General features: G+C 36.5%; 1 protein-coding gene across 1 annotated transcript in view; it reads left to right on the top strand.

Annotated features, from left to right (window-relative positions):
• The window catches only part of LOC136852519 (YLP motif-containing protein 1-like), a 277,111-nt gene that overhangs the window by 14,842 nt on the left and 244,175 nt on the right, over positions 1-18,094 (top strand). Inside the window, 3 exon segments of the mRNA XM_067127217.1 lie at positions 80-165; positions 6,337-6,446; positions 9,382-9,730. Of these exon segments, the coding sequence (XP_066983318.1) occupies positions 80-165; positions 6,337-6,446; positions 9,382-9,730 (545 nt within the window).

The following is an 18,094-nucleotide window of genomic DNA, read 5'->3' as shown; positions in this document are numbered from 1 at the left end:
GTTTATCAGTTTTTTAGTGTATCTGCATATTTGGTGTCTTCTTTTCTACATGAATATTCTCACTGTTTTGTTATTTTAGGGGTTTCCAGTGGTGGATATTCAACAGGAAGCAATACCAATGCAAGTAACAATGCTTCAGGAGATGATGCAAAGTTTGATGAATCTGTAAGTCTCATTTTGTTCTTATGTGCTGACTTTAAAATACTTGAACTGTTATGCTGTTTTAATCACAGAATCTTACCCTTAACAAATCTTACTAAATTTTTTTATTAAGAGTGTATTATTAATATGTATAGCTTTACTAAAATCAAGGTATAATTCTAGCAACTAATCATTCTAACAGTTCTGTTGTTGACATTGTCAATATTGTCAAAAATTTCTTGATGAATAATTAATAATTGAGGTTGTTGAACTATTACTAAATCTTTTGCTAAGTACATACATATACAGACACTACCCTACTTACGAAATTTCAACTCACGAAGTTTCAGAGATACGAATAGACGGGGTTACAAGTTAAAACTGTTTGAAACGCTCCTCTTTACCACTGTAAGTTCAGATTTTGTTCTTAATGCCTGTTCTGCTAGTAAGAATTTTGCAAAGAACTGAAGAACCTTTTCCTTTAACCCCTCCTTGATTGTTCCGAGTATTCTCATGACTAACTACCATTTATTCTTCTCACAATCACAAAAATATTCATTAATACTCGTAAAATATTCATACTTATTTCTATCTTCCCTATTTAACTCTGTCAGTGATCAATTCCCATTTGCTATGTTTTCCTATTTTCTATATTTAGTATGTATTTTCTAAAATCATGCATAATTATAAGGAAATACTTTGGATGCTAGAAAGATAAAAAGAAGAAAATAAAATTTAGATTCAAGCAACATCAAAATTTAGTAATTTTTCCATGCTTTGAAAGTTTTGAACTGGGAGAGAATTTCACAGCAGCAGTGTCTGACGTTGGAAGTCCATAAAGTAAACGTTGCACACCGCCATCTATTGACAAAAAATGTAGGTTATAACTCACACTGTTTTAATGAGTACCACTATACATAGCTCACAGTCACAGGGACCAGTTCTTTGTTTTCATCCATTCAAGACTTATTCTAAAGCTACTGAATAAAAATGAAAAACTTTTGTTTAACGTAACCACTGGATCAATTTCAAGCCAACTTGGCACAGAGATTTTTTTATATGATTATTATGGGTATACACCATTAAATTAGTTATGAAAATTTCTTTCATATAAAAATTTCTCATAATACTAATAATATAATAATAATAATTAGCACATCTATTATTATTAGAAATAAGTAATTTTATATGAAAGTAAATTTCATAATGATACCCATAATTATCATATAAAAAATCTGTGCCAAGCTTGGTAGAAATTGGTCCAAGGGTCATATTCTTTTAAAGTAAAAAAAATTAAAGAAAACATTCATTTTTTATTCATAATACTGGTAATAATAATTATCCATTCTTCAGTAACTTCAAGGGTACATACAAGAGGTTAACAGATTATTATTATTATTATTATTTATTATGAGAAATTTAGTAATTTTATATAAAAGTAATTTTCATAAATTCAAGATACCCGTAATTGTCATATAAAAAAATCTATGCCAAGTTCGGTTGAAATTGACCCAGTAGTTATATTTTAATAAAGAAAAAAATTACAAAAAATTATATTAATTTTTATTCTTTGTACAACAGAGAAAGAGAGAGAGCTGTAGATTATGTCTTAAATGGAAGAAAATAAAAAATTGGTCCTTGTGAATGTGAGCTTTGTATAGGGGTGCTCATTAAGACATTTGCGGGTTATAACCCACATTCTTGTCAGATGACAGTGTGCATTGTTCATATGATGGACTTTCAATGTCAGACACTGCTCCTGCGAAATTCTCTCCAGGTTCATAACTTTCAAAGCATGGAAAAAGATACTAAATTTTGATGTTGCTTAAATCTAGATTTTATTTTCTTTTTACCTCTCTAGCGTCTAAAGTAATTCCTTATAATACTGCATGATTTTAAAAAATACATATTAGATATAGAAAATGGGAAATATAGAAAATGGGAATTCATCACAGGCAGTTAAATCGGGAGAATAGAAATAAGTAGGAATATTTTATAAGTATGAACGAATATTCTCATGATTTTAAGCAGATAATACATGTTAGTTAATCACGCGAATACTCAGGATAATCAAGGGAAGGGTCTGTTCTTTGCAAAAATTCTTAACAGCAAAATTTGAATGTAAACATCAACCAAAATTATGCACTACACATTTAAAAATCAACTTATGAACAAATCAAGATACGAACAGCTGTTTGGAACAACTTGTTTGTAAGGAGGGCAGGGTCTGTATGTATATAGGCATTTATATTGACCCTCATAGTCCAGGCTAAATACTATGTATTAAGCGCACCCCTAGACCAGGCTAAATTAAAGGATGGCTAATTTAAAAAAAAAAAAATCGATGGAAAAAGGAAGATATTCATATGCACTTGTTATAGGAACAAATTTCAAAATTTTTTGTACCTTCCAGGGAAAGTTGAAAGTGAATATTTCCAACCCTGTGCCGGGCCTCTTTTCCAAAATACAGTTGTAAAAATATACTAATTTTACCAAGTTATAAGTGTTTTTTCTAACATTTTTTTATTTTATTTTCTAAAATTATAATTACAGCTCACACAATATCATAACAGATAAGAACTAAAATCAGTAACAAATTCTGAGTATATTTAATGTAAAATATTTACAAGTCATCCTTGGATGGGAAGTTGGGACAACATTCCCGTATACCACCTCAAGCAAGACTGAATCTCTCCTAGCACATGCTCAGCCACTCTGACTCGTACTGCTATCTGAAGAGTTGTCAGTAGTGATTTATGGCAGTTGGAATATATTTCCCACAAAATTCATTCAAACTGTGTGGCAGTCCCCGGTTATCGGCAATCCGGTTTTTTGGGGCTTGTCTAGTGACGAAAATCAGCAATTTTCGTTGCTGATATGGGCCAATTTCCGCTTATGGGCACCGATAATCGCGTATTGGCACCGTTACATACCAAACAGCGGCTCTGGTAACTGAAAAGCACCAAAAGAGCCCCGAAAATCACCGATTTTTGGATATCGGCGATTTTCGCTTATCGTCACGCTGTCGAAACGGAACCCCGCGGATAACCAGGGACTGATGCATTATATATATTATACAGGCAGTCCCCGGTTATGGGTGGGGTTACATTCCCAACGGTGTGACGATAACCGAAAATTGCCGATAATAGCACCAATCCCCAGTTATTGGCGCCAATATATAGTTATTAGCTCAGGTAACCAGGGATTGGTGCACGCTGTTAAGTGGGGATTGGCGTTAACTGGGGATTGGGGCTGATAACCAGAGATCGGTGCATATCGGTGCCGAAAATCCAGTGTGGTCGTCACTAGACAAGCGCCCGTAAAACCAGATTGCCGACAACCAGGGACTGCCATATATATATATATATATATATATATATATATATATATATATATATATATATATATATATATATATATATATATATATATATATATATATATATATATATATATATATATATATATATATATGTGTGACCCAGAATCCATCCCAAAGTTATAAGTAAACATGTATATATGTCACCTGGCCACAAGGGGTTAAGAAGAATATGCATACATATATATGTGTGTATATTAAGATTAGATTAGGGAAAAATATATAAGAATTCAAGCAGTTTTATTTAACCCTTACTGGATGGGCATGATCATAACAGGTTTTGAGCAAATGCGGGCTAACTCTTATGAGTATTAATATTGTGTGCCATGTGGTTGTGGATGAATGTAGGGGGGAAAATTGTTCATATCGCTTCAGTGGGCCATAAATGACTCACGGCAACTGTAGCGTAGCTCAGTATGGGAGTCGGTACATCAGTGTGCATTGAGATTTCATGGGGGAATGTACTGTCTCTCTGTAGCTCCAGGACATCTTTTTATTTATTTGCTCATAAATATACCCAGGGATTGGTGTTGGTTTTAGTTCTTGTCTTTTATGATAATAGTTAGCTATAGTTCTAATTTTGCAAAGTAAAGTGCAAAGAAATATTATAAAAAAAACATGTGTACCTCACAAAAAGGTACTGCATCTCCCCGTCTCACTAATTACAATTTTACAAAATAAAATAAATTATTAGAAAAAACATATATACCTTTGTAAAATTAACATATTTTTATCAGTGTCTTAGATAAGAGGCCCCACACACGGTTGTAAATATTCCAAATAGGGTTGTAAATATTCACTTTCAATTTCCCTTGGAAGGTACAGAAAATTTTTTAGGATTTTTTTTTTCTTACTCCATGAGCATTTGCATATCTTCCTCCTTCCACTAATGTGTTTTTTATTTTAAATTGGCCAACCTTAAAGTTTGTCCAGTCTGGGGTGTAATTAATGTATATTTAGCCCGTCCTGTAAGAGTTAAGTCAATTAAGTCAGTGGGTCCCCGCTAGATCACAAATCAGTAAACATGCATTCGGTTAATCGTGGGTTTTTCTGTGGAACTTGTCTCCAAATATATCATGGAAAATTCACTAATTCACTAATTTTTTCGTAGAGCAATGTTCATTAATTGCTGTATTATCATTTTATTTTCATGACTAAATATTTTTTTTATGATAAAAAGAAATGGTTTACTAATTTTTAAATATTAATATTAATAATGTAAACACAGCAAAATACCAATAAAATGCTAAATTAAAATCCCGCAAAATCACAAAACAATTTACCAGTGGACATAAATACCTCAGTTCAATATCTCTCTCTCTCTCTCTCTCTCTCTCTCTCTCTCTCTCTCTCTCTCTCTCTCTCTCTCTCTCTCTCTCTCTCTCTCTCTCTCAGTATACATATCCTTTAATGAAAATACAGCAAAATATCAATAAAATGTTATTTCACTTAAAGAATCTATTTATACTTTGTTATAGTGATCTATATTATCGTCATAATATGTAAAAAAAAAAAAATTGTCCCAACATTTGTAATTGTTTTTACTGTAGGTATGTGTTGCCATGTTTTTTTTCTTTCTCTGATTTACCGAACCTTACTCCATTACAAGTTAAGTTGACTCTATGAATATCACACATATTAAAACAGTACACATGAGAATATTTTATCACTGCTGATGTTTCATGTCCAGTCACCATAAAAATATTTAAAATCTGAATTTCATACGTAGACAACACAAGGTTGTGCTCTCCTCCCCAACCTGTCAAGCCAAGTTGCATCCCCATCTACTGTGCTGAGGCTTCAATTGTAAACATTAGTCTCTCTCTCTCTCTCTCTCTCTCTCTCTCTCTCTCTCTCTCTCTCTCTCTCTCTCTCTCTCTCAATGAAATATGAATTACTCTATCATAAACTGTTAAGTACGGTATAAAATTAAAAATAATTCCATTAATACATTAGTTTCTTTTAGCAGCTAAAAAATATTTTCCTAATTCTTTCAGTAGTAGGCTCAATCAGCTGATCCTCAGAACGTAAACATTACAAATATTGGGGCGGTCCTTTTTATACATATTAGGACGATAACAGATCAATATAATACGTGTCAATGGATTCTGTAAGTGAAATAACTTTTTTATCAATATTTTGCTGTGTTTACATTAATATTAATATTTGAAAATTAATAAATCATTGTAACATGTACATACACAAGAGAATATTTTATCACTGTTGATTGCATTTATGATTTTTATTTTCAATGCATAGTTAAATATTCAAGTACTGTACAGTATTTAACTCTAGGTACTTGTGAATTCCCAATGTTTCCCCAGTGTGAAAAAAGAAAATGAGACAGCTTTAGTACTGTGTAAGAGAAAATGGCTGTGATTGAATGTAGGGCGGACTTGAGTTTAGTTTTGACACATAGCTGTAATCCATATATTTTTAAGGGTAATGTAAGATTAGTTTGAAATCATATTAAAGGGTTTTAGGATGATAGTTTAAGGTATATTTGGTGTTTGAACTATTAAAATAAGCAGTTATAAGCATTTTTAGAGGGGGATACTGCACCAGCTTAATGCAGGTGGTTGTGGTCCCTAACCCCCACCATTACAGGGAAAACATACTGTATGTACTAGAGGCAAAAGTTAGATATAAGAAAAATTAAGAAAGTAAAGTTGTTTTAATAAGGTATGCTTAAGATAACAAAATTAAAAATAACAGGAATATGAATTTACTGTATAACTAATCACCAAAACATACAAGTATATTTTTATATAATTGTATATTATGTATATGTTAATTTTTTCATTTTTGCATTGCAGACTGATGAAGATCTTAAAGAATTTGACAGACAGTTTGCCAACTGGGAGAAACAATTTACGCAATGGCAAGAAGAGAATAAGAACCATCCTGACAAGTCTGGCCTTAAAAAGTGAGTAATAGAACTATGATCATTACTCTCTCTCTCTCTCTCTCTCTCTCTCTCTCTCTCTCTCTCTCTCTCTCTCTCTCTCTCTCTCTCTCTCTCTCTCTCTCTCTCTCTCTCTCTCTCTCTCTCTCTCTCTCTCTCTCAACATAAAATTCAGTATGCTTTATGTTGATTAGAGAAAGTAAGAAGAGTAGGGAGAGAGAGAGAGAGAGAAGTACCAGATGGTAGTGTCCAGTACTCTGTCAAACTGTACGCAGTACTATCAAAACAGGAGGGCCCCAATGAAATGCTCCTCACCCCAATAGGGTGGAAGCATTGCTAATTTCTTAAGATACCCTCCTAATTCAGTGTCAGTGGGCGAGCACATTTTCCCAATATGTTTGAACAGCTTGCTTTAAGACAAGTTATGAGAAGTCTTAATATCATCGATTTTTTTCAGTGAGTGAACCTCATGCTTGTTGTCATGACACTGAAGAAGAGTGGTTATAATTTTTTTTGTTTGTTACGACCAATTGTCATAAGAGGCCTTATTCTTTGTAGACCTGATCCTAAATGTGACTTGTTTAAATCCAAAAAAGAATGTACCATCTCCCTCAGGCAAAGCATCCTCCACTTTTCTGCTTCTACACTTATTTTGTTTTGCGACTTTGTAATTTCAACAGCTCAGCAGTGTTCTGATAGACCATCTGTGTGTGGCCCTGTTTATGTACCAACTTTGTTCTCACTAAGTTTTTCCACTCCTTGACCAATACCTCTTTTGTTTTTGCTCTCTTTTGTAGTAGTTGAATACTGTGCTTGGTGAAGGGAGCCAATGATCATCTTTCTCTCCTTATGGAGTTTGAGTTGGTACTTGATATATATTGCTATTCAAAGAGAAGTTTGATTATTCAGGCAATTTCCTTTGACTTTTCCAGGTAGTTGTATACTCGTTTCATTATTGAGCTTGTCAGGGAAAGGATATAAAGGGAGCTCTCATTAAGAGCACCTGATACTTGTGGATTTTCATAATGGTTTCTTGTGATGTGGTTTGGGTTTAACTGGCTTATAACTGCCAAATATCTTTTACCCTTTAAACTGAAATGCTTGTAACTGCCTATTTAAAGATTTCACTGCAAGTAATCTTACATTACAGTGCTCTCCTACTACCGTTACTCTTAAGTAGGCTATGTACACCCATAATATGCTTATAACTGCCTATTTTAACAGTTTATCGCCAAACTTGACAGTTTAAACAAAAATGTACCCCAGACTATCATCACAAAACACCCTAATATCATTTCAAAGTCATTTTGCAAAATTAAGTTTAAACTCTTGAGTATCCCCCTATCATTCAGACACACACGTTTTCTTTTGCCTACGTTACTTTGCGCATAGTTCTGCTCATACTGTATGCAATGCACTGGGCGTGTATTTTATGTAATTTGCCTGTGTTGTAAGATGATTTTGAAATGATATTTACTGTACAGGTATGTGTTTTAGGATAGTACTAGTGTATAGAGCATATCTAAGATACATAGGTACTTTAGATCAACAGGACACGTACATACCTCCAAACAGAATGCTAGGTTTGTTAATTACGTCATGTTGGTATTTTCGTGATTACGTACAAATACATTTATGATTAAAAAACTAAGTAAGTTGTTATTAATCTTTAAAAAAATATTAAAGAGAGAGAGAGAGAGAGAGAGAGAGAGAGAGAGAGAGAGAGAGAGAGAGAGAGAGAGAGAGAGAGAGAGAGAGAGAGAGAGAGAGAGAGAGAGAGAGAGAGAGAGAGAGAGAGAGAGAGAGAGAGAGAGAGAGAGAGAGAGAGAGAGAGAGAGAGAGAGAGAGAGAGAGAGAGAGAGAGAGAGAGAGAGAGAATTTTTCAGTTTCATTCGTAGCTATTTTATTTAACCACCAAATGGGCAACATCACAGTAATGATGATAATAATATACTGTAATTAAAAAATTATGCATTTCTGTAGTAAATTATATGAAATTTTAAACAAACAAATACATATTCCCAATCTTTTCCAAAGCTCTGAAGTGAGGGGAGACTGGACCTGTTATATATGTCAGATATCTGACCGTGAGGGGTCGCAGTCAGATATTTGACAGGTCCCCCGGTTTATGACAGGTTCCCTTCCCCTCACTTCATAGCTTTGGAAAATCATGGGAATATGCCGGAAAATTCGAAAATTTCTAAAAATCATAAGTTTTTTTTACTTTTAATGCTCTGGGTGCATTGAAAACGATTTAATCTTATTAATTATTAATGTTTACATCAGAAAAATTTTTCAAATTTGATTATTCTGCTATTTTTTTAACCACCAAATATTTCTTCACAGGATCGGATGATAATAATATACTGTAATTAACCCTGGAACATTTCTGTAGTAAAGCGGAAATAATTTAAACAAACTGATGAATATTCCCAATCTTTTCCAAAGCTCTGAAGTGAGGAGACTGGACCTGTTATATATGTCAGAATCTGACCATGAACCGGGACAGTCAGATATTTGACATATATGACAGGTCCAACCTTCCCCCTCACTTCAGAGCTTTGGAAAAGATTGGGAATATGTATTTGTTTGTTTAAAGTTCCACATAATTTACTATAGAAATGCATAAGTTTTTTTAATTACAGTATATTATTATTATTGTTAATATTTAATCTTATTAATCTTATTAATGTTCGAAAATTGGTACTTATTATTAGGTAACTCGTATATTTTAATGAAAAAATACAGTAATTAGTGAATAGTGTTGCTCTACGAAAAAAAAAGCAAATTGTGATAATTTTAGAGATATGGCCCAAAGAAAAATCTGCAAATTAGTGAAATTTCCCCGTGGACAAGTGAATGATGTGTTCCACAAAAATCTGCAACAAAATGAAACGCATAAAAACGGGGGCCAATGTATTATTATTATTATTATTATTATTTTTGATGGTTACAGATATGAAGAAGATTGGAACAAGTGGAGAAGTGACCTTCTTAAGAAGAGAGATGAGATGTTGAAAAACAAACTAGAACAGTTTCAGCAGGATAATAGTTCATTCTCAAAAGAGACACCCCCTGTCTCTTCAGGTAGTGGCAATGATACTTCAGCTAAAAATACTCCAAATGATGATCCCAAATCCCAGCAGCAGCAGTCGTCACCTCAAACGACTGCTGCTCCTAGCCAAGAGAAGTCCGATCAGGTAAATAAAAGTGGCAATGCCAATTGGCCATCTGGTGTGCAAAGGCAAGGAGCCAACCAAGGAGGTCAGGGAGACTGGATGCCGAATAACTGGCAGTGGGGTCAAGTAAGGAAGCCATTCAATCTTGTTTTTGTTTTTTCACAGGAGGAAGAAGGGCTAACAATAGATTTTAAATTCTCACTATCATTATTGCAGCATAATGGGTTTATCTTCGCGTAACTTATTCTTGTTGGCGTAGCTTTACTAACACTAAGTGTATTTTCATGTTGCTGAGTTGTATGACTTGTTAACGTTGTCTCCTTACCTGGTAGCTCTTGCAGTTTGTGCTTGATATTTAAAACTTTGATTTTCATCTCTCCATACATCATCAGCATGCTATTCTTTCTCATATTTTATGCAATTTTTACAATGTTGCTTGAATTTTGTAGGCTCTAGCGTAAAGGTGATTTTTGTTATCTGTATGCAGTACAGTACTTGTTTTCACGATATAGAAAATTTTATCTTACAAGAAAATAAACCTGAATGGATAAACCATTGATGGAGACTTGTTTGCTTGTCAGGAAGCTTGGTAACTATTGGCATGTGAGCAGCTAGGGGTACTGCCCACTCCACTGACTGTCACCCTTCACTTTTTCTTAGGGTACACCTGATTCAACATGTCTTTGTGCAGCTATGGTCATGGAGCTTGATTTTTGGTTGTGATGTGCATTATTATAACTTTTCTTTAGTGTGTTGTGATTTTTCTGTATGCCATGGATAATAGAACAGTTTTAACAATTATTATATTGTTCCTATAAGATATTAGTCTCTTTATTGTAAGATTTTTAGATTTGTATGCTAAAAAAACAAAATAAGTAATTATGGGTTTTCGGATATGTTTTTTCTTAAGGGTAGTTGTTTGATGGTTTAAGTGAATTTATCTGGTAGGTGTGCACCAGGGATACTATAATCTGTCCTGGTTCCCTTTCCTGCCATCTATGTTTTTTGATTAATTGTGATGTGGGTTTTTCAGGAGTCTTTCCCTCAGGTTATTCTTTGGTATTTCTCCTGAGCTTTCCTTCTGTAGATGGGTCACCAGACTTTGCCTTTTCTTGTTACCAAAGCTTGTGAAGAAGCTCTCAGTTGAGTCTCATGTACTTATGAACTACTGTTGGCCAGTCTTACACAGGAGGTTCAGACTTTTACTCCCTTGATTTTTAATCATGTTGTGGGGTCCTTTTAGATTCCAGGAGTTTTAGAAGAGGGACTTGGTGGAGGTCAATGAAGAAGCACTGCCAGGTATACTCTGGGTGTTTTAGGGAACCTACCCTTGTACTCCTGACTTTCCTGTTGCACTTGTTAGTATGTTGGGAATTTGTAAGACAATGGGATGGTGATTGTGGGCATTATGTCCACAATCTCCTCTGTCTTGGTTGTATGTGTCCCTGCAGTGATTGTATGATTTTGATTTTGTGCTAGGTCCAGCCAGCCTTGGGGCAAATCTTGAATTGTCTCTTCAAGATCTCTTGTCTTGTGTCAAGAGCCTCTTCCCTGTGGTCCCTGCTTCTGCCATTGACTGGAGAGAGTGTGATATTGCAGCATTGGGTTGAATGAGAGGCAGTTAGGTGGGAGGAAGAAAAACATGGTGTTTACTTCATTCTCCTTTCCTACTACCTTCAAGTTCTCCCTTTCCTTCCCTCCCAGCCTATATGCTTCTAAGATAAATAGTGTCTTATCCTCAGAGTTATCTTTAAGCTTTTTGGGAAGGATTCCTACTCTTAAAGAAGGGACACTTGTCTTGCTTCCTTTTAAAGATCAAACTATGGGAGAAGTTTGTTGGTCTGTCATGATTGTTTGTCTTTCCATCTCATGACACTTAGGAAGGTAAAGATTAAAAGTGATGATAACATTTCCAGCAAGTAGGGGAATTGTTTGCTGCTCTACCCTCTAACAATTTTTTGCTGACATGAATTTTTTGTTAGATTTTATTTTTTGGCCAGTTTTTATGGTGTTTTATATTTCCTGAAGCCTTACAGATCCTTGAATGTATGTCACACCTTATGTATGTAGGGGGGTCTGTTTGCATGTGCCCTTGTTCCCCCTGCTTCCATTTGTTTTCTTGATTTCCTGAAGGACTCTTATTTTGTAATCAGATGCTCAAAGAGAATTAAGGGAACTCCTTTGCTCCTCATTGTCTTCCAGGGTGGTGATTATGGTGAACACACATGATCCCTTCGCTAAGGCTTTTGGACCTTAGCACCAGCGAGTGATTTTGTTGGTTTCTGGGTTTTTGCTTGGGTTTCTGCAGTCAATCTTGTATGTCAATAGAGAATTCTCTCCAAAGAGTCTTTGCCATGGTCAAAGTTTCTTTCTCTAGGGGTTCAAGCTTCGGCTCAGACCTTTTTCTGTTATCTTTCTCAATCTTAGGGCTGCTACCCCAGAGAGGAGATTGAGTACCAAGGGGATTTGTCAGTATAGCTGCAATACATGAGGTGCTCTGCCCTACAAGACACCCCTGGCTTGGACTGAGATACGTTTGGTGCGGATGGGGGCCAGCCTTGATACTTCTAGAGTGGGACTTAGGATATTGGATGGCTGGCCTGCTATGACTGTCAACCCACAGTGGTGGACAAATCCAGACAGTGCTTGCTCAGTTACTGTGCAGCCTGGGGCAGGGTGTCACAGGGTCTGTGAAGTTGTTATGAGCTGTTCTTGGGTTAACAGGTTTTGTTGTTGTTTTTCCTTCCTTGAGCACTTGACCTGGGCCTGGAGTTTGGTACCTCAGATATCAGCAGATATCCTTGCTTCAGCAGGAGTTCTGTCTAAGACCACCATGACTGATTTCCTCGTCACACCTTTACTCTTGTTTTTGCTGCCCCTGCAACTCCTGTTGCTTTAGGAACATGCCTCTGCTCTGTTCTTGGTGGACCTGTAGGAGTTTGTAAGACCTATAGTTGCAGGTCATAGAAGTGCACCTCCCTTTGTCCTCCTTTCTCCTTAGTCTCCTCTCTCTGCCCCTTTTCCCTCACCCTCCTCTTCCTGTCTCAGGACTAAAGAATGCACAGGAAGAAGGCCTGGAAGCAGTTGTGCTGTTGTTGCACTCCTATCCAGAGTGAGGGTAATCGCTGCAACCATTCTTGACAACATCTGGCCATAGTTGAGAGAGAGGATTGGTTCACAAACCTGATGCTCTAGTGCCAGTCCACCTGGCCAGTCTCTGAAGGAACATTGGTTGACCCAGACATTAAATGTAAAAGTAGAGGATTGAGCAGAGTGGATGAAATAGAGTTACGAGCTTGCTCTTGACCAGCCATCTCCAGCATGAGTCTGCTTATGCCCAGCCACCTTCTTAGTATCTTGTGACTGTGGTGGTGTGAAAAGACTGGTTCACAAGCTTGCTTATGATTGGTTCCCAGCCATTAATTTGCTCCTTCCTCTGCACCTGATCAGTCATTTAAGAGCAGAGCTGACCCTGACTTTTCACTTCTGCACTTTTCCAGACTGGCATAAGGCAGAGTGTGCTCCTCTTCTGGACTTTCAGATGGTTATTTGGAGCTTATTTGGTCCACCCTGTGCTTCTGTGTCACTTTATAGTATGTGAAAGTGAATATAGCAGAGGCCACAGCAATGAAATAAAAGAATGTACCAAGGCACTTAGAAAGGTGTTGAAAGAATACAAAAGTGTTCTGTATATTTTTCTTCTATTTGATGCCTGTTGCCTCAGTTATATTTAAAGTACAACTTGTATTTATGACTGCTTCCCTGACGGTCACAAATATGGCAATACTCTTGTGCTCAGTACCAGCCCAGATTGCCCATCCTGGACTGTTTTTAGGGTTGAGTACTGCTCCATATGGGACAGATACTTGTTCTCTGGTGCTGTAGGAAGAACCATTTATGTTTAACCTTCTCTTCACTTAAAGCCTAAATATACATTGCAGGACTTGAAGAGTTAGAATTTGTCAGTGTTTCCATATGGAACAGGTCTCCTCGGGAAAGGGTAAGCTTAATTTTTTCCCTCTGAAGAGGACTGAGAAGGATCTTTGCCAACCTGCTTGACAGGTTTTTCTTGAGCAACTTTCTTTCTCATCAAGCAATCTTCTAGAGGAATTGATGTCGGTGTACATGGTTCCACCCTAGCCTTATATTTTGCATTGAATTTAAATGAGATATACTTTGATATTACTCACTGCTACTTAGGCTGAACTTCAGTCAGATGAAATGTCATGGATCCTTCAGTTTAGTCTTTCTTTGGCAGCAGCTACCCCTCCCTCATTCCCTCCTTGGGGTGAAGTATGGCCAGGGTTCAGTCACCCTCCGCATAGGTAGGGCTCCACCCCTTTCTTCCTAAGGAATAAGCATAGCAACTCAAGTTGACTTGCTGCTGCCCTGGCACGACTGCCAGGTAGTGGTGCGTACTATATACTTCATCAAAATCACTGACAACTAGAAGTACAGTTTGTTCTTTCCCTTCTGACCCTGCATCCAAGATCTCAAAACTCTCGCAAAAAGGACATGGGTTCCACTTGTTCACATTGTTCAGAGTAACAACTACCTGTTCAGGTGGAACTTCTTTCAGGTTTGAGGAATAAGTCAGACCTATTGGCTAGCTTCCTTCCTCACTTCTACCAGAGGACACCCATAAGCCCCTGACTGCTGTTCCATGGCCATAAGGTGGTGCTCAAGCCGTTGTAGTTTTTCCACCTCTGACAGAACAGATTTACTTTTGCTTAAGATTCATTATTGAGCTTAGGTTGGAGAAGAGACTCACTGAATGCCAGGTTTCTCCTTCCTGCTTTGCGCTACACACCTACACTCATACCTTGGTTAATGGATAATTTGGTTAAAAGGTTTTTTTCAGAAGAAAAATCTGATCCATTAATGGACTTTCAGTAGAGTTAGAATGACTGGATAAAACATGTATGGGATTAAGCATGCACACACCTGCAGTTCCCAGCTGAAGTCAGTAAGGCTTATCCTGTTGTGGAGGATATTGTGACTGGGCAGTTGCATAGGCTTAGAGGTGAATGGTGATGATGTGGTGGAGCATAAAGCAGAGCTCACCACAGATGATTTGCAGGAACTACAGAGGGCGCAGCAACAGACAACAGCTAAGAATTGTCTTCACAGGAGGTGAAGGAAAGAGAGAATGTCCCCAATTCATTAATGAAAGAAATGTGTAAAAAATGGGGTGAAGTGCAAAGTTTTGTTGAAAAATATCACGTTAACAAAGCTATAACCAACTGTTATAAACCTGCTGAATGACAGTGCTATGTCTCAAATTAAGGCAAAATCTAACATCATTGGATAGGTTTAGTGAGAAACAGTGAAAATAAAGAAGAACGTAGTTGAAGGAAAGAGAACCTTTCTCACTACATACCACTTATGCCAGTAACTCTCCCAGTCACAGGTAAAGTGAGAACAAATTGTAATTTTTTGTATAATTTTTGAATGCTAAGTTTGATCAATTTGAGATAAAAGGTTTTTATTGGTTGTATTTTGAGAGGTCTAGTACAGATTAATCCAGTTTCGTAAGGGAAAGTTTTTCTAGGTTAGAGGACAATCTTCTGGAAAGTATTAGGTCTGTTAACTGAGGTAAGACTGTATCTGGAGGCTCAGGTTTAATTGTGTTCTTGCCTTCTCTTTAATTAAGGTGGAAGTGGGTTGCTGATGTAGAGCATTACCATTCATCCACAGATGACAGTGTTATGCACCAACCTGGAATTCATGTTCTTTTACTGGAAAAACAGGTTTTCTTTTCTTGCTGAACCTCACTCTGGTACAAGAACTTCGTAGCCTTACATTGGATGCCACATTTCATAGACAGCTACAAGAGTAAGCCATCCTCTCCTCAGTGTACTTGACCTGGAAACCGGCATTTCCAGGGTGTTGTAGACCCTCCCTTCTGTTTCTAACCTTAGCACTGACTGTTTTGAGATGTGGTAGATGTTAATATTGTCAGGTTCTGATTCCTTCAGAACAGTGCCAGTCTTATTTTGAGAGACAGAACTTTCCACAAATGAGTCTTTGTATAAAACATGAAGATTTTTATTCACTTAGGAAAAAATTGCAAATATAAGATAATTTGCATTTTTCCTAGATACTGTATACAAACTGAATTCTTTATCTTGATCCCATTTCTAACTACCTGTAATTGACCCTTTAGCCAATGAAAGAAGGGATGTGGTTGCCATCAGGTGAGTGGGCAGTACTCTGCAACTTACCTACCTGCCACTATTTTACTACCTTTTTACCAAAGTTACCAAGCTTCATGACTTAACCAGACAGGGGACATGACAGAGATGGACATTTTATCCATGTTGCAACTCTCAGGGAGGATTGTAATTTAGAGCAGTTATGTATCTTTGTTAGGGAGGTGGGCCTCCTCAACAAAATTTAGATCATGTACATATGCAGTATGTGTGTTTGTATGTATAATATGTGTGTATTTACAGAAATTATATATATATATATATATATATATATATATTATATATATATAAGGGCCAATCAGATAATGTTAAAATCCAGATATATATAAGAAAAATTTATGTGCAAGGTCAATATATATTCCTCACCTATATTGTCCTTACTGCATAGTGGTAGTAAATAATATTCTTATAAGTAATCCCTCAGTTATTTTGATTAAACAGCCAAGGGCCAATCAGATAATGTTCTTCTTCTTCTTCTTCTTCTTCTTTTCTTGTGTTCTTCTTCTTCAACTTCTAACCTTCCTCACCTAATATTGTCCTTACTGCATAGTGGTAAATACTTAATATTCTTATAAACAACAACCATCACACTTTAATCCGAAAACAACTTCTTCTTCTTCTTCTTCTTCTTCTTCTTCTTCTTCTTCTTCTTCTTCTTCTTCTTAAAACACTAACACCTAACACATAACAGTACACATGAGAAAACTTTATCACTGCTTATATTTCATCTCTAATCACTGAAAAAAATATTAAAAATGCAAGTTTACCCATGCCACGGAATTAGTGTGTATGTGTCTCCCCCCACTTTTTTTTTGCCTGCACCATATTTCATTAAAGTTTAGTTGACTCTTAAGTATGATTATCACACATATCATAACAGTACACAAGAGAATATTTTTATTACTGTTGATATTTCACCTCTCTCTCTCTCTCTCTCTCTCTCTCTCTCTCTCTCTCTCTCTCTCTCTCTCTCTCTCTCTCTCTCTCTCTCTCTCTCTCTCTCTCTCTCTCTCTCTCTCTCTCTCTCTCTCTCTCTCTCTCTCTCTCTCTCTCTCTCTCTCTCTCTCTCTAAGCCCTTCTTTGGCTGAGTCGGTTGAGCTTCAGACTGTCATTCGATGGGCCGGAGTTCAATTCCTGCGGCCGGCTGATGAAGAGTTAGAGGAATTTATTTCTGGTGATAGAAATTCATTTCTCGCTATACTGTGGTTCGGATTCCACAATAAGCTGTAGGTCCCGTTGCTAAGTAACCAATTGGTTCTTAGCCACGTAAAATAAGTCTAATCCTTCGGGCCAGCCCTAGGAGAGCTGTTAATCAGCTCAGTGGTCTGGTAAAACTAAGGTATACTCTCTCTCTCTCTCTCTCTCTCTCTCTCTCTCTCTCTCTCTCTCTCTCTCTCTCTCTCTCTACGATTGCATTTATCTTTTGGTTTGAAAGAATAGAAAATGAGAAAATGCAGTAAAAATATAAACAAGAATACTATAGCATAAAATATAAATAAAAAGTGAAGGAGTCTGGGTGTGTGTTACTGTACTTAGACTTTGATGTAAACATACCTAAATTATTGTTTCTCTCTCTCTCTTTACTGTACATATCATTTAATGAAATGTGAATTACTATATCCTAAATATAAAAACAAAACCAAACAAGCTCTATCAACCCGGGTCTACTTAGCCCTCTTCGCCCATCCAACACTGCATCCCAATCCCCTCCCAGCAATAGAAACTGCTCCCCAGCTCCACCCACCTTCCAAAACAACAACTCTGAGCCTTCCTCTACCCAGCCTTATTGCCCCTCCTCTTCAGTGGCAGCAAGCCATCTGAGTCACACACACACACACACCATAGAAGTTTCTAGGCCTTCCCCACCCACAAAACCCTTTCTTGGTCAGTCTGAGTGTAGGCAGTGTTACCAATATTTTCTTGAGGCTGCTCAGCATTGACAACCATCTGAGGGTGGTTTTTTCAAATTTTTTAAACTTTGTATAAATCATATATCTTTGGGGCCTTGATCCCTAGTCCAATTATGTGGGATAATGTTGAGTTCCAGATAAGGGCAATTGGGATAATTCAGGGATTACTGTGTGATATATATATATATATATATATATATATATATATATATATATATATATATATATATATATATATATATATATATATATATAGTTATATGCGTTATCAAATATATTCATATATGTTATATACGGAAGAAATATGGCCCCAAAGCGGCAGAATAATCATAATTTATAAAACTATAATAATGCAGTTTACGTCGTTT

Source organism: Macrobrachium rosenbergii, chromosome 25, assembly GCF_040412425.1.
Source record: "Macrobrachium rosenbergii isolate ZJJX-2024 chromosome 25, ASM4041242v1, whole genome shotgun sequence".
NCBI classification, from domain to species: Eukaryota; Metazoa; Arthropoda; class Malacostraca; order Decapoda; family Palaemonidae; genus Macrobrachium; species Macrobrachium rosenbergii.
Note: the sequence above shows the minus strand (reverse complement) of the source record. Positions and strands in the feature narration are given on the sequence as shown.